At 53.1% G+C, this 19,653-nt stretch overlaps 7 protein-coding genes across 7 annotated transcripts; 3 read left to right on the top strand and 4 right to left on the bottom strand.

The window, feature by feature from the left end:
* The first annotated feature begins 24 nt into the window (after positions 1 to 24).
* On the top strand, positions 25 to 3,391 carry BO86DRAFT_454597 (uncharacterized protein). The gene is made up of 7 exons (XM_025677067.1): positions 25 to 407; positions 491 to 659; positions 727 to 928; positions 983 to 1,050; positions 1,104 to 1,152; positions 1,204 to 2,936; positions 3,001 to 3,391. The coding sequence occupies exons 1-7, from the start codon at positions 366 to 368 to the stop codon at positions 3,258 to 3,260; spliced, it is 2,523 nt and encodes an 840-aa protein (XP_025530043.1). The 5' UTR covers positions 25 to 365; the 3' UTR covers positions 3,261 to 3,391.
* Positions 3,392 to 3,717: 326 nt separating this feature from the next.
* BO86DRAFT_307406 (RAD52 DNA repair protein RADC) lies at positions 3,718 to 5,828 on the bottom strand (the record flags this gene model as incomplete). Its single annotated transcript, XM_025667732.1, has 5 exons — positions 3,718 to 4,856; positions 4,920 to 5,097; positions 5,159 to 5,338; positions 5,405 to 5,491; positions 5,568 to 5,828. The coding sequence occupies 5 exons, from the start codon at positions 5,826 to 5,828 to the stop codon at positions 3,718 to 3,720; spliced, it is 1,845 nt and encodes a 614-aa protein (XP_025530042.1).
* A 569-nt stretch (positions 5,829 to 6,397) lies between these two features.
* Positions 6,398 to 7,657, bottom strand: BO86DRAFT_13658 (UBX domain protein). The gene is made up of 3 exons (XM_025666149.1): positions 7,427 to 7,657; positions 7,025 to 7,356; positions 6,398 to 6,970 (listed from the first exon to the last, which is right to left on the bottom strand). The coding sequence occupies exons 1-3, from the start codon at positions 7,506 to 7,508 to the stop codon at positions 6,464 to 6,466; spliced, it is 921 nt and encodes a 306-aa protein (XP_025530041.1). The 5' UTR covers positions 7,509 to 7,657; the 3' UTR covers positions 6,398 to 6,463.
* Positions 7,658 to 9,686: 2,029 nt separating this feature from the next.
* BO86DRAFT_307441 (putative integral ER membrane protein Scs2) lies at positions 9,687 to 10,943 on the top strand (the record flags this gene model as incomplete). The annotated part of the gene is made up of 7 exons (XM_025667737.1): positions 9,687 to 9,726; positions 9,798 to 9,868; positions 9,933 to 9,955; positions 10,027 to 10,085; positions 10,151 to 10,266; positions 10,339 to 10,443; positions 10,512 to 10,943. The coding sequence occupies 7 exons, from the start codon at positions 9,687 to 9,689 to the stop codon at positions 10,941 to 10,943; spliced, it is 846 nt and encodes a 281-aa protein (XP_025530040.1).
* Positions 10,944 to 11,945: 1,002 nt separating this feature from the next.
* On the bottom strand, positions 11,946 to 15,686 carry BO86DRAFT_446575 (methionine aminopeptidase; the record flags this gene model as incomplete). Its single annotated transcript, XM_025676534.1, has 8 exons — positions 11,946 to 12,839; positions 12,949 to 13,227; positions 13,296 to 13,448; positions 14,058 to 14,144; positions 14,209 to 14,370; positions 14,427 to 14,690; positions 14,755 to 15,350; positions 15,647 to 15,686. The coding sequence occupies 8 exons, from the start codon at positions 15,684 to 15,686 to the stop codon at positions 12,048 to 12,050; spliced, it is 2,373 nt and encodes a 790-aa protein (XP_025530039.1). The 3' UTR covers positions 11,946 to 12,047.
* A 773-nt stretch (positions 15,687 to 16,459) lies between these two features.
* Positions 16,460 to 17,936, top strand: BO86DRAFT_13558 (DnaJ domain protein). Its single transcript, XM_025666138.1, has 2 exons — positions 16,460 to 16,949; positions 17,015 to 17,936. The coding sequence occupies exons 1-2, from the start codon at positions 16,666 to 16,668 to the stop codon at positions 17,736 to 17,738; spliced, it is 1,008 nt and encodes a 335-aa protein (XP_025530038.1). The 5' UTR covers positions 16,460 to 16,665; the 3' UTR covers positions 17,739 to 17,936.
* Positions 17,867 to 19,511, bottom strand: BO86DRAFT_333971 (porin; the record flags this gene model as incomplete). Its single annotated transcript, XM_025668836.1, has 5 exons — positions 17,867 to 18,305; positions 18,369 to 19,100; positions 19,165 to 19,253; positions 19,337 to 19,370; positions 19,464 to 19,511. The coding sequence occupies 5 exons, from the start codon at positions 19,509 to 19,511 to the stop codon at positions 18,156 to 18,158; spliced, it is 1,053 nt and encodes a 350-aa protein (XP_025530037.1). The 3' UTR covers positions 17,867 to 18,155.
* Between the last annotated feature and the right edge of the window lie 142 nt (positions 19,512 to 19,653).

Genomic DNA, 19,653 nt, shown 5'->3' with positions numbered 1-19,653 from the left:
TGTCCTCTTCATCATCTCTTTTCGCATGTGTTCCAATTTCACCCTTCTCGATACTACTTCATCATTCAAACTACTTCTAAGAGGAGGGACTGGCTCTGTTTCCTGAACTCGGTAGAGTTGAATGTATGAAGTGCAGGTCTCATGCTTTCCCTTTTCCCTTTCCACCTCTTCACTTCTACTTCGTCAACAACTGCTGCACGTTGCTTTAGCTGGTTCAAGTGTGTCGATTACCTGGACTTGTTCTCAGATATATCCTTTTGTCCACTGTCGCTACCTTGCTTCTATTTTCCTGACACCTAGCACCCTCACAGTATCTCTTTGTCTCTCTCTGAAGCCCATCTGGGGATCTTAACCCGTCATAAACCATGGATCAGAATGCCGCTGAACGCCTGAAGAGGCTCCAAATGGTAGGTTGTGTGTTTCTAAGGACTTCTACCTCTATCTTTTGTTTAACTGTCTGCAGCTACTAACGTAGCTCACCTCCTTCTAGGATGACCTCGGCACGGCCAGACGAGAAATCATTTCAACCAAAGATGGCCCACGACGAGTGCTCAATGTGAGAATGGAAACCATAGAAGCAAGCAGAGAGTCCAACCAGCCTGGAACCGAAGCCCAGCTCATGGCGCAGAAGAACAAGGCCCAGCTCGCGGATTGGTCGAGTAAGTGCATACTCCAGTGCTTCTCGCCCGGTCTGTATTTCTGGTTCTCTCTGATTCGATTTCACAGATATCCACAAGACAATAGGTGATACTGGAGACCTTGAGAATCTTGACAGTCTGCTTGATGGCCAGAGTCATCGTCTTGGGCTTGCCACTTTGTTGCATTCGAGGCCACATGACTTTGCTCCAATCAGGGGAGGCATGAGTCGTGGGCGTGGTGGTGGCGTAGCAGGGACTCGAGGTCGTCAGAGGAAGCCAAGCGTATCGAAGTAAGTCAGCTCACCAAAACCCATATTACCATCGGAAGCTGATGCACGAAATAGAGTTCTCGGTCAAGGAGGTGTCTCGAAATCCGGCAATCATGCTTCTAAAATAGATCAAAAGCAGACTCGTGAGGTTTACTCCTATCCAAACCCGTCTTCATTGCTCATTTACCTTCGCTAGGTGCTCGAAAGCCGATCCCTAAGCCACTAACCAAAGTTCGAAGACCCATGTAAGCTACCTTTTTTTTTTGCCTCAAAAGCCATCTGACTCCTGTCTCCAGGGGTGACTATTCCACGAAAATCAGCGCCCCTGAAGAATTTATGGCTGCTGTTCAGGGTCTAGTCAACGCGAAGACTGCTCGCATAAACTCCACTGTTGCACTGGAAATGTCTAACGGTAGTAGTCCGAATCCCAGCCAATTGCCTCCTGCGAAGGAAATACCAAGCCAAGTCTTATCTCGCCTCACGCAACCTGCTCTTGCAGTAGATCATGGCCCAAGCAAACGGTCTCCTACCGTGACTAGAGCCCTGGGTCAATTACCTCCCGGAAAGTCGCTTACTCCTCAAGCTCAAGAGCCTCGAGCTCCTGCTCAAAGGCCCCCGTCTACGGCATATAACACGTTGAGTCAACAACCTCTCAAAATGCCATCATTTCCGGAACCTGACAGAGCGAGGGATTCAAGCAAAAGGACACCTTCTTCCACAATCACCACAACTCAAGTCAGCCCACAGAAAGTGGTTTCGGCTTCTGACGCCATGAAAAACCCAAGACAGACACAGTCGACTGCGACGCTTAAGGCGAACCAGACACCACCCAAGGGCACTGTGCCTCCTGTCACAGCGACAATGAAAAATGTTCCTGCTGCTTCCAATTTGAGCAAGGAACACATAGTGAGGTCTAACAACACGTCTGTGCAATTGCAGGCTACTGCACAAACTCGCCCGACTCTGAATCCGCAGTTGTCCAAACCCTCAACTGCGCCATTACAGCGGGATGAGGGGCCTCTGCCTAATAAGCTAGCAGTCAAGGCTCATGGCAAGCCTCCATGTCAACCGGGTAACAAAGCCAATCGGGTTCCAGAAAAGCAAGGCACTGCAATGGAGACAATTTCAGTAAACAAGGTGGTCGTCAAATTGCCTCCTAGCGAGCCAACTTTCAAACCGAACGCAGATGTCCCAGTCACGCCCCAGAAGACCAAACCACTCCAGAACCTTGTAGCTGAAGGAAACGAGAAAAAAGCATCTCCGGCGGTGGCTTGTGGCGAGCTTCTTGATCTTGATGGTTCTCCTTCACCCGAGGAGGATTTGGCTGAACAGGATGGTGCTGCTACAGCTGTAATGAGCCCTTCCTGTCAAGATCTAGAGGGCTTGATATTTCGGCAGGGCATTACACGGTCTCATGCCCAAACAGACTCAACCTCTACTGAGGCCTCAACAACACCGAGCAAGTCTCACGATACCACACGAGCTCTTTTAGATCAAGTTATGTTCACTACCGAAAATATGACCCCCGAGGAGAAGCAGGCGGTTGACAGCAAACTCGAAGAGCTTCTGAGAGATCTGGACACTTTCTCTCTGTCCCAAGCAGGGCGCCGATATTCCAACCCGATGTTCGAGAGAGGAAGAGAAGAGCTCAGGTCCGAGCCCAAACCCGAGCCCAAGCCCGATTACCACAATTGTCATACATGTCAGGCGAACCATGAAGCTCATGCTCATATCCCACTTGAGAAGGTCTTGGTGCTCGCAGCTGATGTGACGTTTAATGCAGCCTTGGGTGTGGAAGATCCCTTGACACCCCTTGCACATAAGTCACAGACCCACCGTCCTGTTCTCCAGACGCGCCTTAAGGGCACTGCGCCGCCATTTGAACCAAACAAGCTTTACGCCCCAGTAAGCAGCACAGCTGAACCAGTAACCACTGTGCAGGAGCTTCAGGAGTCTTGTATCTCTAAGGCTGTCCATTTGTACGGCGAGCATCTACTCCCCGGGAGGTCTGGTAATCGGCCTGGCAACGGTAAGTTCTTATTCCTTATTCTTCGAGTCTCGGGCAGTATTGCTTATGTTCGCACTTGCTCCAGCTTCCGTCTTGGAGGATGTGAAGATTCCAGCATTTGAAGGGCGATTCGGTCCAATAACTCCGGCTTCTACTCCCGTCAAACCGAGTTTGACATCTCCACTTCCTTCGCAGACGAACGCGATCTCAGCCTCCCCTGCACTACAGAAATCTATGCACGCCCCCAGAATATCAGAGAACAGGTCCCTAGCATCTCGGACTCCCTTGAGAGGACTGGATGGCTCCAGGTATGCGACGCCTGCCCTCGACAAGCCTCTACGCTGAGCTTCTCGCAACCACACCATCACTACATAAGGTCTGTACCGTTAGCCGATTGACACTCACCTCATGCGTGCATAAAGTGGCGCTGAGGTCTATCCGCATGATCTCCTTGTCTTTCTTAACTCCCCCCCCCCCCCAACAAAGCTTTTGATGGTGAACACGCAAGCTACATTTGTTTCGATGCTGCCACATCTTACATCAGTCTCTTATTTGTCTATTTTCTAGTGATGTGCAAAGCCTTTATGGAAGGGCTAGAAAGGTTATTCTGTTTGTAAATCCAAAGCAAACTGGCCAGTGAGCAGATTTCATCAAACAAACCAGTCATTTCATTCCTGTGACCATTCCCATCCCCTGTAACGCCAATATTCATAAAGTTTGCCTAGTCCGAGTAATAATCGCGTGTCATTAAAGAATTTGTCCTCTATCTATAGAGTACATAGAAAAGGAACCACTGCTACTGCTACGGCTGGTGTTGTTGCTGTGGCGGTTGCTGCGGTTGCTGCTGCTGCTGGGGTGGAACTTGAGGCGTTCCGCTTTGATTCACCCGCGGTCTTTTCGGATCCATGACCCCAGCTCCCGGAGCAGACCCGCTGCCGCCCGAGACCTGAGCATTCGTCATATCCGACAAGGGCGGGCGTTTCCCGTTGACATTCTGAGCCACCGGCCCGCTGCCGCCGGGGAGTGGACGGTTCGGCGGCGCTGCGGCCCCAATGTTCCGAGGATCGAGGTTCGGACGGGTCAGGGGTCGATAGGACGACGTCGACGGGCCTCGATTCATCATGGGGCTGCCGACGTTATTGCTCCCGGGCGCCCCAATCTTCCGGTGCATGTCCTGCGACGGGTTGATGAAGTCCCGCGCCGCCGCCACGGGGTTGCCACCGGCCGCGGGCGAGGCGTTGTTGCCCCCTGGTAGCATGGGTTTGGAAATAGGCTTGCTAGTGCTGTGGTCGAAGCCGGCGGTCTTGCGGATGGACGGACTCTCCGCGTGCGGGTCGAAGGCCGGCGCCGCGGCGGATATCCCGCCGTGCGGGTTGTCGCGGAGAAGATCGACGGCGCGCGCGGAGAAGAACGAGGCGGATGGGGTCCCCGGCGGAAGGGATTCGGGGATACCTGTCGTTGTCGTCGACGGGGCGCCAGGTTCGCGTTTGATGGAGACGGACATTGTGCTGTTGTTACCGCCTGTGGTGCCGGATGCTGTTGCTGGTGCCGGTGCCGGTGCTGGTGATGTTGCTGTGGGCACGGATGAAGGGGGGATCATTCTTCCATTCTGGAAGTTTGGTCGGGGCCCTGTAGGGGGCACGGGCCTCTGCTGATCGCCAGTTGCGGGGGGATTGGGGCGCCCGTTGAACGGCTGCGGAGCAGGGTACTGTCTGGGGGCTGGAGGCTTCGATGGCGTTACCATCGCCGAGTTCGGTCTGACGGGTCCCCGGTAGTTGTTATTGTTGTTGTTGTTGTTGTTGTTGTTGTTTTGAAAAGGTCGCTGATGAGTGTTGAGTGGCGTTGGTGGTTGCTGCGCTCGCTGTGATTCTGGTCCTAGCACAACCTCGTCTGGGTTGCCGGTCTCGGCGACGCCGAAATCAGCTTCGTCAAAGAGATCACCTAGCGCGCGATAATGTCAGTGATCGGCTTTTGGGTAGGTGATTGAGCGTGATGGCTGCGTACTTCCAAACTCGCCATCGCCGTCAAAGGCCATTGAATCATCAAAGTTGGGCCGCTTTGCGATCGCCGCTGGACGCGGCGGTAGATCATCGTCTTCTGGTGAAGGTTTGGGGTGCACAGGTTCTTTCTTGATAGGCACAAAGTCTGGATGACGATGTAGCTCATCAACATCCCATCTGGCCTGAAGTCGAAGAAGAATGTCAGCAGAGGCGAGGTTTGCTTCGTGAGGGGCCATCGCATACCGGCGCAGCTTTCACTTTGGTGACCTTTGAAACATAATCCTTGTCGTAGATACAGTTGCCCAGGACATTACCGAAGTTCCGCAGCGCACGCTTGAGCGCATCTGTGGTGCCTTCTTTCTTTGCCTTTTCGAAGGCAGCTGCCTTGCCCTTGCAATTCTCGATGTGGCCGTACCCAATGTCCTGATAATCGCTCCTGGTATTAGAACCCGTTCTTTGACTGATACATTGCCATTTCCAAGGGCATACCTCATGATAAGTGCCATCCTTCAAGGTGACTCTCACTATCACCGAGAGACCCAGGCTGATTTTACCGGTGTTTTGACTCTCTTCGACCTATTGATCGGAGCGGATTAGTAATTGACCTGAGACAACACCTGTGGCCAGGAGAAAATTCTGAAGAGCGGCATACAAAGTCGATCTGAATGTTCTGAATCGAGCTCGACCATCCGTTGAACCCGAAGACCTCGTTCGCAAGATTGATACATTTGTCAGCCGACAGATAATGTACGCGCTGTCCCGCAGCACCAGGCCTCGACGAGATATATTCGGGTCCCAGCTTCTTGTCGAGACGGGCTTGCAGGGTCGCGATCTCCTGCGCGGTGTATTCGCTGATACGTCGTTGTGGTTCTTCGAATGGGTTGGCGGAGAGACTCCCGCTGGAATTGGGCATGGTGATGGTCGCTGGGCCGCCCCGGTGCTGGTCGCCAACACTAGAGACGCGCGGTCAGTGTTGGCTTCGCTGCGGCTTGACAGGTATAAGAACACTTACGCGGGCATGGCAAAGTTAAGTTCTGATAAGCACGTTACTGAGGTACTTCATCGAGCAACAGTCATCTGTTAAGCCTGTAATGACTGATGGAAAGGTTCAAATGATGCTGTTTGCCCCGACGTGTCGAGGCGCGACGGAGGGCGACACGGCTTTATCGCGATGTCACGTGATGATAATCGCAAGGCAGATAACAATGGAAGGTGTCAATTAATGCCAACAATCATATGCTATCAATTACTGATTGACAGTGGGCAAATGTTACTGAACAGAGAAGGTTCAACAGCTTGCAGCGTGGTCGAATTGAATCAACGTAGCCGCTTGTTCGGTTTGGTATCGAAGGAGAAGAAATGTCGATTAATTATAGAGGCAGGCAGCATTAGGCAGCCTTCCGCTTTGCCATTCTAACACTCCGATGCAGCCAGATTACTATCACTTTGCCGTCATTTGATTCCACATGCCTCTCCTCTCTTCAACGTATGTTTCTATCAGAGTATTTAGGTAGCGAGAGAAGATAAATCAGAATGAAATTCATCAAATCACTGAATCACAAGACTTGCGCTCGGGATAAGCCCCAGATCCTTCAGGGATTCGCCAAAGAACTCCGCATTGAAAACTTTGCGAGGGAAGTTCTGAACGAAGCTCTGCACTTCGACTCCATCCTCCTGCTTGAGAGCTGCGGCCACTTCAAACAGAGTGCTTGTCACTGGAACCGTCTTCATGATATTGCCTTTGGGCGTTTGGAACCGCAGACGAGTTTCCGTGTAGGCTGATGCAGGCTTTGAGGCTACCGGGCCAGATGTCGTGGCTGCTGGGGCCGGGGCCGGTTGCGCAGGAGGCGCTACGCCAGCTCGCTCGGCTTTCTCTCGCTCGGCCCGGAGGCGGCGCTCTTGCTTGTCCGCCTCAATCCTGGCCTTGACCCGCTGTTTAGCTTCGATCTCTGCCAGTTTGTCCTTCTTCTTTTGTTCTGCCTCCTTCAGCCTCTGTTTCCTCTCCAGCTCCTCCTTGACGTCTTGTGAATCCTTGTTAGCCTTCCGCCGGATTTCCTGGGGCCTGGTTAGTTTGAATCATAAGTCTGGCAAGGACAGTAGTCCGCGTACCTCGTTCCTCTTCTGGTCAACCTTATCCTGCTCTGACTGCACCGCTCGCTTGGCGGCTAGCCTCTCTCTGAGCTCCTGAAGTCTAGCTTGCCGTTGCTCGTCAGTCAGTGGCGCAAGCTCCTCCGTTGACTCCGAGAAGTCAGTATGTTGAGATTTCGAGGCGTGAAATTCAGCTTGGGCGTGGCTTCGGAATTTCTTTCCACACTCGTTGCAGACTAGACTGCGAGCCTCTTCACCCGGCGCGAGTGCAGGACCTTCAGCCTCCTCGTCTTCCTTGATCTCGTCGAGCGATTTGTCTTGATTTTTTTCGAGCCATTCTAGAGCACCCTGCACTGCAGTAGTGAAAAATGAAGCACGTCAGCAGTCGGCGGCAGCAGAGGGCCAGATGTGGAAAAATCGTACGTCCGGTGCCTTTGGCGACAGCAAGCTGTGCTCGTTCCTTGTCAAAGCCCATCTCAATGAGCTGGTCTAGGTCGGAGGCCATGGTCGCACGGGGTGGGTGCGATTATTGCTGATCGAAGCGATAAATTCGAATGTAGCGAGAGGGAGACCCAAAGGCGGGGTAATGGAGGCGGGGGTTTAGGCTGGGCAGAGCGACAGGCAGTTGGAAATGTATCACGAGGGTTAATCCCACCCAATACAGCGAGAAGGAGAAGCAACGAAATGCAAGGTTTCGGTTCAAAAGGTGGATGAGGTGGATGAGGGGAGGTCAACACTGAGGGTGCGGGTGACGTACCGACAAGCTCGAGAGCGGAGCGGAGGAACAATCAATCAAATGCGGGATGACCCGCCAGCTAAGCTCGAAAGTTGAGCCAGTCCCGGCTTCGTTCCTAGGCCCACGGTCTGGGCTCCGTCAGTCGATAGTCTTTGGCTATAGATGGTTCGAACCTCAAAGGAACACCCATATTGCTTGTCAAGGAGCCAGCAAGTCTTGGTGATTTTTGGCCTTTCTCCTTGTGGTACAACTGCAGTCTACGCAACCTGCGTGAGAATTCTACTTCTATAGATCTGATGAGCGTATCCGCTCGGCCAAAAGAGTGTCAAGACGCTGATCTGACCGATCGTCTGCTCTAAAGGATCCTCGGATTCCTGTCAAGATCACTCTCGCCTGCGAAGAGAGCAAGAAAAGCCGCAATGACTTATCATTACAGTCGATGAGAGAGTACTATTGAGTAGTAGATCTTCTGCGAAGTTGACTACTCAATGAACCACTTATGTGCATGTTCTGCGAACATAGGATAAAGATGTCCCAAGGTTGGTCATTCGAAGCAGGTCGAATCCCGTTCGAAGTCCCATCCAGTTAGAACACGCTGTTGACACCAGAGTATTGTGGCTTATTTCATCAGACCTGGATCCTGGACCGGTACTCCGAGACAGTTGGGCGGACTCTTTTCTCAAATCAGAGCCTTCGGCTTCTTTGGCTTTGTCGATGTCTCCTCGACCACGTTTGACTGCTGGGCCGAGCGCAAGAGTCGTAGTCCTGCCTACCAGCTGCGCCTTAGCCGAGTACACGTTGTCGCCGGTAGTACTAGGTACTCTGTAGATCGTCTCATGATATCTAGCGGTGAGTCGCCCCAAACCAATAGTCATGCTTCATAACAGGCCCGAAAAGAATCGGTGTGTGTAGCTGATTGTCATCAGAAGACCACTCACCTCTAACGGGGCCGTTCCTCGTTACCTTGGGCTGTAAGGTTCGAGAGCCGATGCCGTATTAAGGTGAGACCGCGCATTCCAGAGATGCTCATGCCTGAAGGATCAGGGCGTGGTGAACCCGTCGCGTGCGATCGGCTGGACTATATTGTCCTTTGCGGGGTGGTGGAAGATCAACAATGCATGCAAGATATTGGCCTTTCTCGACTGACAGGACGAGATATGAGAGTGGGCAATTGGGAACCAAGCTAGAACTCAGTATCAGGTGTAGGTCAATTAGTAGGGAGTATGTAGTATTTTTAGACGACGTCAAGCAGTGGATCCCGAATCTATGGATCCAGACAGGCGTGGCTGATAAATGATGGAGCCGGTAGCTGTCCAAAATGTCCGATTGCAACAGGCCATGAGCATTGCGGTGCTTGAGTATGTGACTTGACTCAGTATGTACCGTGGCTGAACACTGTAAAGTACAGCGATTAGTTTGTCTGCCTAGAATGCAGGTACTGGCCACGAATAATGCCTGAAACACGATGTCAAACGCCTTGATGACATCACCTGACCTGGACCTCCGTGGCCATGCTGAGTCAGCCCCTCCGGCCCAACCAGCAGCTGCGATGCCGAGTCCAGCACATTCATCATTACTACTAACTTACTTGGACTATTCCAGCCTCTCCTCACTCTTCCCCGATTTCAATTGCGCCTAAACATATATTCGCCCCCCCGTCCTTGAGTTGGCTTGACCTTCGCCTTGTGACTACCTTGTTCAGATATTTATCTTCTTAATATTCTCTTTGTCAGGTATTTACACGTTCTCTCCCGCCAGTTCTACGCACTCCGTTGGCTAAGTTACTCCAACCTTGTGCTGATTCTCTTTGTCACTCTAGCGCTCTCCCTCCTGTAGACAGGAAGACTCTCCCGCCGCCCTGTTCAGCCGTTCCTTGGTACCTACACCACTCCTTATCCGCGCAACCCCCTTCTCCCGCTCGAACGACTTCTACGCTGCGTATTCGCTATGTCTATCATTCTCGATCCCCCGGAGTTGGGCTTTCAGCGTGAGCAATATTCTCTTTCTCCTGGTCGAGCTTCTATACCAGCCATGGGCCGCCCCGCTCACTAGTTCCAGGTCCTTTCAACCGTGAAGTGTGTCAGATGTTGCATCTGAAGAACGAGAGTGCGGAGCCTGTCGTCTTCAAGGTATGTATCCAAGCCGAATCCGAATAAATAATGACGAGCAAACTAACATGCTCCCGTATACTAGGTCAAAACCACCGCCCCTAAGCAGTACGTGGCCAGTCCCTCCTCAACACCCCTGAGTAACCGATACGTTTGAATCACAACTGACTGAGAGCCAGCTACTGCGTTCGTCCCAACTCGGGTCGGATAGATCCTGGCAAACATGTCGATGTCCAAGGTCGGTCTCACTGGGCTCCCGTTTAAGACCCCTTTACTCGGCTTGATCCCTGACAATTTCGATAGTTCTGTTGCAGGCCATGAAGGAGGAGCCTGCGGGAGATGCCAAGTGCAAGGACAAGTTTCTCGTTCAGACAGTCGCGGTCACCCGTGATATGGAGTTCGCCAATGTTACCTCGATTGTTGGTTTTCCGCCCTCCCCGCCCGGAGGTCCCCCAATCATAGTACAGAGCATCACCTAATCGGCGCAATAGTTTGAGAAAGCCCCCAAGACAGCACTCCAGGAGCGCAAAATTCGTGTGAACTGGCTGGCCGCCGAGGATGCCCCGGTTGAGGAACAAGGAGTCGAGGCGACAGGCGTAAGTTGTCATTTTAGCCCCTTGCTTTCCTCATTCTTCACTTCGTTGACTAATTACACATTGCGCAGAATGTGCCGGATGAAGAGCCTCCTGCCTATACTTCGCCGCCGAACCCCAACTTTCAGACTCCTGCTGCTGTGCTTACGAAGAGCGCGAACGACACGTCACCCATCCCACCGCCAGATTTCAGCGACAAGCCCAAGCGGGAAGTCTCCACCCCGCAGATCATCGAAAGCTCGGCCACGTCTTCAAAGTCACCCGTAGCAAGTGCGAGTGACGACTTGAGAGCCCAATTGTCCGAGGCCAATTCGCAAATCTCAGCGCTGAAGGAGAAGCTGGCAGACCAGGGTTTGAGACAGCGAAAGATCGGAACCGACGCGGAGAAGCTGCCCGCGCCATTGGCGCAACAGCAGCCACAGTCCGTGGAGGCTGGTGTTCCCGTGCAGATCGTGGCGGGTCTATGCCTGCTAAGCTTCTTGATCGCCTACTTCTTCTTCTGACCGTCTTGAACGTTTTCTCTCCTCTTTGTGTCCACTCTTTTTGAATTTCCTTTCCTGTGACCCCCTTTACCCATCATGTTTCTTTACAGACCAACTGTATTCCCTTCTGCCAATTCCCTTGCTTTGCGTTAACAACAACAGCAGTGGTACGGTGCTACTATTTATTCTTTGTGATAGCCCGTTTATTCTTCTTCATGGTCGTCCTCATTCGGCCCGGTCTCCCCATGCCGTTTTCTTCTACTTGAGCAAGCACACTTGTTTCTTTTCATTGTCTTGTTACTTCTTCACATTTGATGATCCGATGTAAATGGAGGCAGAGTTCTTGTTTCAGCCAGACATGAAAACTTGAGATTCTATCGTCCAAGGTCGCGGCGACATTAAGCTATGATTGCGACATCTGGCCACTGATAACACAATCCACATCGGCACCTTCTGGTATTAGATGTCCCATGCGCCATCAAGTCGCGAGCCTTCCCGGCTTTAAGTTTTGAGTCCGTGGTCTTCGACTCTCCTCAACCACATTTTTTTCTTCTTCTTTTCTCGTTGTCTTTTGCCCTCCACCTTGTTCGATGAGCGAGAGCTTTTTCTTTTCTAGACGGAATTCATGCGTTCCTGAATCAGGCAGTGAAACCCCACTGAACTAATTACGATGATGCCACACCACGAATGTTCATAAATCCATGCCGGGGGTCCCACCCTTTTGTTCCTTTCATGCTGCTTCCCATATTGTTCCAATAGCTGCTAGTTCCATGATAATGAATCTCTCTCTGAAGCTATGGGTTACTTTCTAATCTATGCGTTTTCTTTTTTGGCGATAGTCATGATACAGATACTTGTTGCAACCCAGGAGATCTCATCTTATTCATGAACATGACTCGGGGACCCGCACACGAAGTCTGTGGAGAAAGAAAACCAGAGCTGAAGACCAAACGGGGGAATTCTTGTCATGTCTAATGGTAGGTAGGTATACATAGGGGGGTTAGGTACACTTCAGAAGGGCAAGGCGGCGGGGGGGGGGGGGGGGTTCATCACTCAATCCACAAAAGGCGGCGTATGTATACAATGACATGACGAGGGTGGGTTAGATAGGGAGAGCCGAGAAAATCAGTTCTGGATCTCGCTTTCCTTCCATCCATCGCCGGATTCCTGCGGACCAGCCGCCGAGGAAGCCGAGATGCCCTCTCCACCCCGCCCATTGCCACCTCCGCCACCGACGAGACGCCCCCCCTGCGCTCGCTTGACGCGACACCACATGCCCACGTTCTTATCCAAGATGAACGTCCAGATCACCCACACCCAGCTGTGGTGGCAGGGCAGGGGCTCGTAGAACTCCCTGGCGATGCGGTGGAGTTCGTGCAGTCGGGTCCACGGGATCGCGGGGAAGTCGTGGTGCTCGTTGTGCAGGCCGACGTTGTAGGTGAAGAAATTGAGGGGCCCGTAGTAGGAGTATGTCTCCGGCGGCGGGAGCGAGTCCAGCGGATGCGGCGCCGGGGACTTCTGCTCCTCCTTCGGGTTCTGGAGCGCCTGGAGGGACTCGGTGCCGTGCGAGACCTGGGAGAAGAAGTAGTGCTCCGCGATGAAGTGGCCGGCGCAGGGGTGGAGGGAGCCGGCGAGGAACGAGCTCATGAGCAGGTAGAGGACGGGTTGGATGGAGCCGCCGCAGATCTGGACAAGGGCGTAGTCGAAGGAGAGCTGGACGGCGAGGTTGAGGAGGTGGATGGAGGTGAAGGGCGGGCTGTAGATGAACATGGGCCGGACGGCGTAGAAGAAGATCTGGAAGGTGCAGAAGAATGCCTTGCCCAGGAGCGAATCCAGGAAGAAGGCTTCCACGGCGGTGGGAAGATCGGTGTCCAGACCAGTCACGCCGAGGGACTTGTGATGCGTGAGGTGGTAAGGCTGTGGGAACACGATGCAGTTTCAGGTTAGCAATTCCTGTATATGGTCACGTCGCCACACGCCCGTCACGAGCGTGCGGGGGACGTTGGGGTTCGATGTAGCCACATACCCTGAAGGCAGCACTGTATGGCAAGCCAATTGGAAGATTGGCGAAGATCGCCAGTAGTCTGTTTGCCATGGCGGACCGGAAGGCGAGATTGTGTGAGATCTCATGGATGGCGAGGAAGAGGTTCTGGTTGGAAGTGGCCCCAATCACGTATGCCGTTGCGAAGAATGTCCAGGACAGCATGGAGGTATTGCGGAGAAGATAGGCGCAGAGGATTTGAAGAGAAACGACTCCCAGAACGACATATTTGGTCAATGGCTCCGGTCCACAGAGCTTGGTAACCTAAATGCAGAAACGAGAGCTGTTAGCATTGACAGTCCGGCAGGGATATTGGAATGGGCACGACGCACCTCTGGATGGGCTTTGATGATAGCCAATCGCCTCGATCGGTGGGGCTCTTCCGTATAGGTCCAGAAAAAACGATCCTCGACAGCCGATTTCTCTGGAGGCGCGATCCTCCCGGAGGGCTGAGCATCCTGTGCCGTGACCTGGGGATCCTGGCTCTTGGCCGCGGAGACGCGGAGATGCGGCGAAGTTCCAGCCGTGGCCGCTTCGACAACAGAGGAGGACATAGTGAACAGATCGGCAATTGGGGAGGGGACAGAGGAAAAGAGAGGTTGATCTAATGGCTACTGGGCGCCATGAATGGAAAAAGAAGGAGGGAGACAAAGAAGTAAGGAGGGTGCAAGGTGGAAACAAACGTGATCTGATTAAGCAGGCAGCTGAGAGGACGGTTCGGAGCACTCGCTTTCCACGTGGGGCTACCCGCATCCCGACTTATGGTTTGATCCAGCTCTCTTGTTGTTGTTGTTGTTGTTGTTGTTTACAAGAACATCCATCGCTCAATTGAGGGAATACAGGTCAATGAGGACCCTGAAAAACGCAGGTACAATTCATTCTTTTCCTACAAAACCCTGTTCTGTGTTTTCTATATATGCTATGGGAGCAAACATGTCGCATGCTGTGGCAAAAGTTCATAGACGGAAAAAGAGCCATCTTAGTAGTCGTCTCCGCGACTGATCACCTCCTTTACATTAGGTCGGAGGACGATGGTCTATGAGAAGGTCAGCGCGGATGCAAGGGATACTAGCAACGCTATAGTGAGAACATACATGTTCGTACTGGGCAGTGTAAGAGCCCTTAATATCGCAAAGCGGGGGGTAATCCTGGACAATGCCCGACTGCACCAGGTTGTTCAACTGTGAAGTATGTTAGCACTCGTCCGATATCGAAATGCTGTCGAAATGCTGTCGAAATGCCTACCCCGAGGAGGTACTTGTCTTGGCCCAACCGGTCGAGGTACCGACGACAGAAGGGAAGAGTTCCAAAATTCTTGTTGATAACGTTCAACAGATTCTTGGCAGAAGAAAGACGCAAAGGCACCGGAGCAGCGTTAGGGACCAGAGCGTAGTGAGAGGTTTCCATCTAGGCCGCAGTCGTCAGTAAGCATGTAGATCGACTTGGGGATACGAAGCACTCACATCCTCGTGCACATAACCCTTTCCGGTACTTCCAAAGGTTTCGATGGCGAAGACTTCACCCTCCTCCATCTTGGTCTGATCTCCGCCCTTCACAATGGGAACGCTCTTCCCACCGTGGATGATGTGTTGGTCAATGTTGTGACCGTTGAGGTTTCGAATACATTTAACGGGGTGCATAGTTCCGTTGATTTCGCATTCGTAACTCTCCATGACTTCCTGAATAGCGGCACCGATGTCACTCATGCGAACGTCAATACCGGCTTCCTATTAACCCAGAAGTCATTAGTTCAATGTGTGGGGGAAACCATCCGGGGCACTGAAGTCATACCCGAATACCAGTGTTGGTGGCGTCCTTGACAGCCGCCAGAAGAGGGTCATAGACAGGATCAAAGGCAACGGTGAAGGCGCTGTCGACAATCCGTCCGTTGATGTGAGCTCCGAAATCGACCTTCATGACGTCGCTCTCCTGCAACACCATCTTGTTGCCCGCGTTGGGTGTATAGTGGGCGGCACAGTGGTTCAGACTCAGACCACAAGGGAAACCCATACCACCCTTGATGTTGTCACCCTCCTCCAGGCCCTGGTGGCCAGTCAGAGCCCGAACAGCGTCCTCGATGCCCTCGGCGATTTCCGTCAGAGTCTGGCCGGGCTTGATGTTCTTCTGCGCATACTGACGGACCTGGCGGTGCACTTCAGCACCCTGGCGGTACTCCTGGAGGAAGTCATTGTTCATGCGGTCGAGGTAGCGCTTCTCCTCGTTGGTGGTGCGGTAGGAGTTTTCATTCTGATACTCGACAATCTCTCCTTCGGGGAACTGGTTGTTCGGGAACAAAGTCGAGATCGGAACGCGCGGCGGAGAGCTCTGGACCTTGGCGCCACCCTTCTTCTTCTTCTTGGACTTGCGCTTCTTCTTTTTCTTGGCGGCTGCAGTTAGAAAGTTTGCCTTCTTAGTATGGAAAGTCTTGAGATTTAGGTTGTCCGGGGATAAGCGGGGAGGGCGTACCTCCATTAGCTGCGCCTTCAGCGCCAGCGTTGTTATCCTCGACTTCATCGTCGTCGGAATCATCCTCCGCCTCTCCGGTTCCAACCTGACCAGCGGCGGGAGCGTCGACCTTCGCATCGCCGCTCTGACCGTTGACTAGTGGCGCGGGGAAATCTTATCAGTCACATGTCGGGACGAGGAGACATGGATCGGGAAAAAAGTGGGAATCGTCACTTACGGTCGAGCTTCTGCAGCTTTTCACTAGCCTGGGCAGCCATGTTGAAAAAGCTGGAAAGAAACCGGGTGTGGTATGACTTGGGAAAGAGAGAGTAGGAAAAAGAGAGGGGAAATTGAACTTCGGCGGCGGAGGCGACGGGGAAAAGACGGTCGGTGCCAAGACTTTACTCAGATTCACGGATGATTTGACAGCAAACTCGGCGATGCACCAACTGGCGAACGATCTACGTACTACTGCTCCAGAGTACTGTTTGTAGTCATCTGGTCAGGGCAGCCAATTCGCCCCGTGTATATGCATGACAACTGGAAGGTGAGGATTGATGTTGCTATGTATAGAACCGATCTCATATCTCCGACCTGAGGCTTGAAAATTTGTTGGATAACTATAGCAGATCCATTCAGCAAGGCATCAACACTATAGTAAATAGGGTCAACAGAGCCCAGCCCAAGGTAAGTGCTCGAAGCATGAACTTCGGTCGCATCAATTGGCAAGACACCCAAGTTCTAATCTACAAAGAATATCTTAGAGCACTTCAACCACGGCTCATGACCAGCGTCGCAAGTCATCCGGAGGTCCACCTCGCTGTGAAATGTCAAGGGCCCAGCTCTCAAAGGCTAGGTACGGAAGAAGAAGCCATGACAGTATCAGCCAGTAGACACTTGGCCAAGGATCTGGAGTAACCCAACATCCATGCAGCAACTAGGGTCAGTAAGTCCAGATGCAGAGACGAGCGGCCCTTGTGTTTCCTGGAATCCAGCCCTACCACACATAAACCGGGGGATATACTGCAGTTACCTAAGATTTAGTCCTGGACTAGCTTCGATCAGATAAGCCACCCGATGACGCTCGCTCCCCGAAGAACGGGGCGGATTTTCGTCCCCTCAACAACAACCTCCACCCCGAACACATCGTATAACTGTCCTCGCTCTCCCTCGCTCTCCAATTGTCCTTGAGTGATTGGCTTCGTTGAACTCGCAACTCATACATCGTTACATGCAACGACCATTATCTGCGGGGAAATGTCACACCCTCATCTGAGGACCGCATCCTCCATCATCACCCCCATCATCCACCGTCAATGCCGCTGTAACCCGCGACCCCGAACAGCATCAGCTGCGACATTCACTCACATCTACACATCGCACCCGCGTGCACGCTTCTTCCTCCGGCCTCCAAGACATGTACCATCACCACAAACCTCCTCTTTCTCCACAACCACCCACCATCACGCCTCCGCCCGCGAACCAACCTACTACGAGGTCCTCGACATACCAATAACCGCCTCCCAAGGCGAGATTAAGAAGTACGTTTCCTCAAAACCAACCCCCCCAAAAAAAAGTCTAACCACCACCCCCTCAAAAACAAAAGACAATTCTACACTCTCTCCATGCGCCACCACCCGGACCGCAACCGCGACGACCCGACCGCCTCCTCGCGCTTCGCCCGCATCTCATCCGCCTACAACGTGCTCAGCCAGCCCAACAAGCGCGCCGCCTACGACCGCGACCACGGCATCTACGCCCAGTACCAGAGCACGCGGTCCACCGCCACGGCGGGCCAACATCCCATGGGCAGCTACAGCAGCCACAGCAGCCACGGCGCCGGGGCCAACCTCCACACCAAGGGCGCCTCGTACGCCGGGTCCCGCCCCGCCAGTGGGTTGAGCAATCGCCGCGGGCAGTTCCGAGGCCCACCGCCCAGTTTCTACGCGCATGGGGGCTATGGGCGCACGGGAAGGACGGCCCCGGGCCCCGGGGCCGGGTCTGGTGGTGGTGGTGGTGATGCTGCGGGCCAGTCATCCTCCACTGCCGCCAATGATGAGGATCCCACTGCGTTTATTCACAGGAATACCGTTCATCATTTCAATGCTAGGGGTCACTATAAGACTCAATCGGCGGAAGATATTCGGCGGAAAGAGCGGAGGCAGAAGGCGATGGAAGCTGCCTTGAAGGAACAGTACATTGGGAGCCCCTGGGGAGCCGCCATGCGATTCGCTGCGGTTTGTGGGATCTTGGTCGGGGCGGCAACAGTGGCCGGCTGGTTTCAATGGCCACGTGAGAAAGCAAGTAAACAGAAAGATCAATTGAGGTGATAAGGTGTGTTTGTATAGGGTGATCACGTCTATGGGTGCATGAATGTATTGTCGTCAAATGTCTCGGGTAGAAAGATACACATCACACAGGAGTTCGGTGGTTACCTTGGTTGGCATTGGATCCAGGCGACAGACTTGATCGATTGATATCATGCAGCATGTACATATAATGAACAAAGGGAAATGTAGACTTGATATACACTTATCGTCGGTAGATACGATACATGATTAATAACTAGACATCCATAAGAACCCACGCCCACTCACAAAACCAATCCTGCGCGAACCAATAGCCCATCCAAAGACCATAAGAAAGCAATCAAGTTTCTACTCTTAAAGGCTTCCAAGAATCAATGTATCCGGCTAAGTCAGACGCTAGAATCTGCGTGCGGACAGATGCTAACTAGGGTAGCTCATCTAAGCCTCAAAGGTGAAGCTGGCGCCAACCTTGTGGGCAGCCTGGTTAAGGTTCTGGGTATCGAAAGAAGCACCAAGGCCAAGGGTGACACCAGGGCGGAGGAGAACGTTGTAGGCGAGAGCGGCAACACCACGGTCGTTGATCTTGGCCTATGATCACAGTCGAACAGGTTAAACCTTATCACGTTTGACATGCGCATATCAGGAACATACCTTGGCGAAGGAAGAGGGGTCAAGGCGGTACTTGCTGGCGACCTCGAGGCCAACGGAGTTGCCGGTCTTGGAGTCCCAGGTGGCCTTGGCACCAGCCTCAACCTGCTCGTTGACGCGGTGGTAGTAGCTGGCAGAGAAGACGGTCAGGTTGTTGCCAGCGGTGATGGCAGCAGAGTACTGGGGCACGCTGTAGCCGACGGCAGCGGAGTACTTGGTGATGGCGGCCTTCTGGACGTCGTAGCCACCCTCAGCACCGACGAGGAAGCCCTCGTGGCCGAGAACAGCGTCGAAGTTGGCGGAGGGACCGTTGAGGAGGTCAAAGAAAGCACGGGCGTGGAGGTTGGGCTGCTTGAAGTGGAGGTTGAGCTTAGCGCCCTTGGACTGCTTAGCGGGCTGGTACTGGGTGAGGATCTCAGCCTTGAGGCCCTTGGCGATGTTGTTGTCGAGCTCGAGCTTGGTGTCGAGGGCGTTGGCAGTGGTCCACGCCTGGGTGAGGGTGAGGCCTGAACGAGGACGGAACATTAGCACTACCGCATGCTCGGTAATCATTGACATAAGATGGACGAAGATGTGCTTAGACGGGACATAGCCACACGCAAACATTAACGTGAGCCTGTTGTCGGGCACTCTTGAAGGTGGAGGGTCGGGAGGTTTGCGCAAGGGATGTTCGCGTAGTTTTCTGCGCGATTTGGGGCCTTTACCGGTGGGCTTGTCGACGTACTTGGCCTCGAGCTATTGGCACAATTGAGGTTTAGCATCCAAGCATCGTGCTTCGGGATGGGTTGGTTCAACTTACGGAGCCAGCAATGGGACCCTCGTGGGCAGACTTGCCCTTCACGTTGAAGGTGACGCCATTGGGGGCCTTGGACTTGACCTCGAGGCTGGCTAAGCAGGGTGTCAGCAAATTTGCGCACTTGAGATCATCAAAGGCGACCTCGAAAGAGCGCGAAGATCAGCGGGGGACTCACCGGCGCTGGCGTGGTAGAAGTCCTTGTTAAGGAGCTATTGCGCTGTTCATTAGCACGAAAATCCCTTCTAGGAGATGCTGTCGTCCGAGGTCTTTGAGAATCGGAACGACTGAAAAGAAAAGCGTACATCGTTGGCCGCCTTGGCGATGTCAGAGAAAGCAGCAGGAGCAGACATTGTGAATGGAGGTGGGTGGAGGAATAGAAGGTCTTGTTATGGGAGGTGTGTGGACGGGGAAAGGATGAGGTGACGAGGGGGAGAAGAAGGGAAAGGGAAACGATGGGGAAACAAGGCAGGAAGAGGTCGTTGAATCGTCAAA

The sequence above is a fragment of the Aspergillus japonicus genome, assembly GCF_003184785.1.
Source record: "Aspergillus japonicus CBS 114.51 unplaced genomic scaffold BO86scaffold_10, whole genome shotgun sequence".
Taxonomy (NCBI): domain Eukaryota; kingdom Fungi; phylum Ascomycota; class Eurotiomycetes; order Eurotiales; family Aspergillaceae; genus Aspergillus; species Aspergillus japonicus.
The sequence above is the reverse complement of the archived record's forward strand: the minus strand, read 5'-3'. Positions and strand labels throughout refer to the sequence as shown.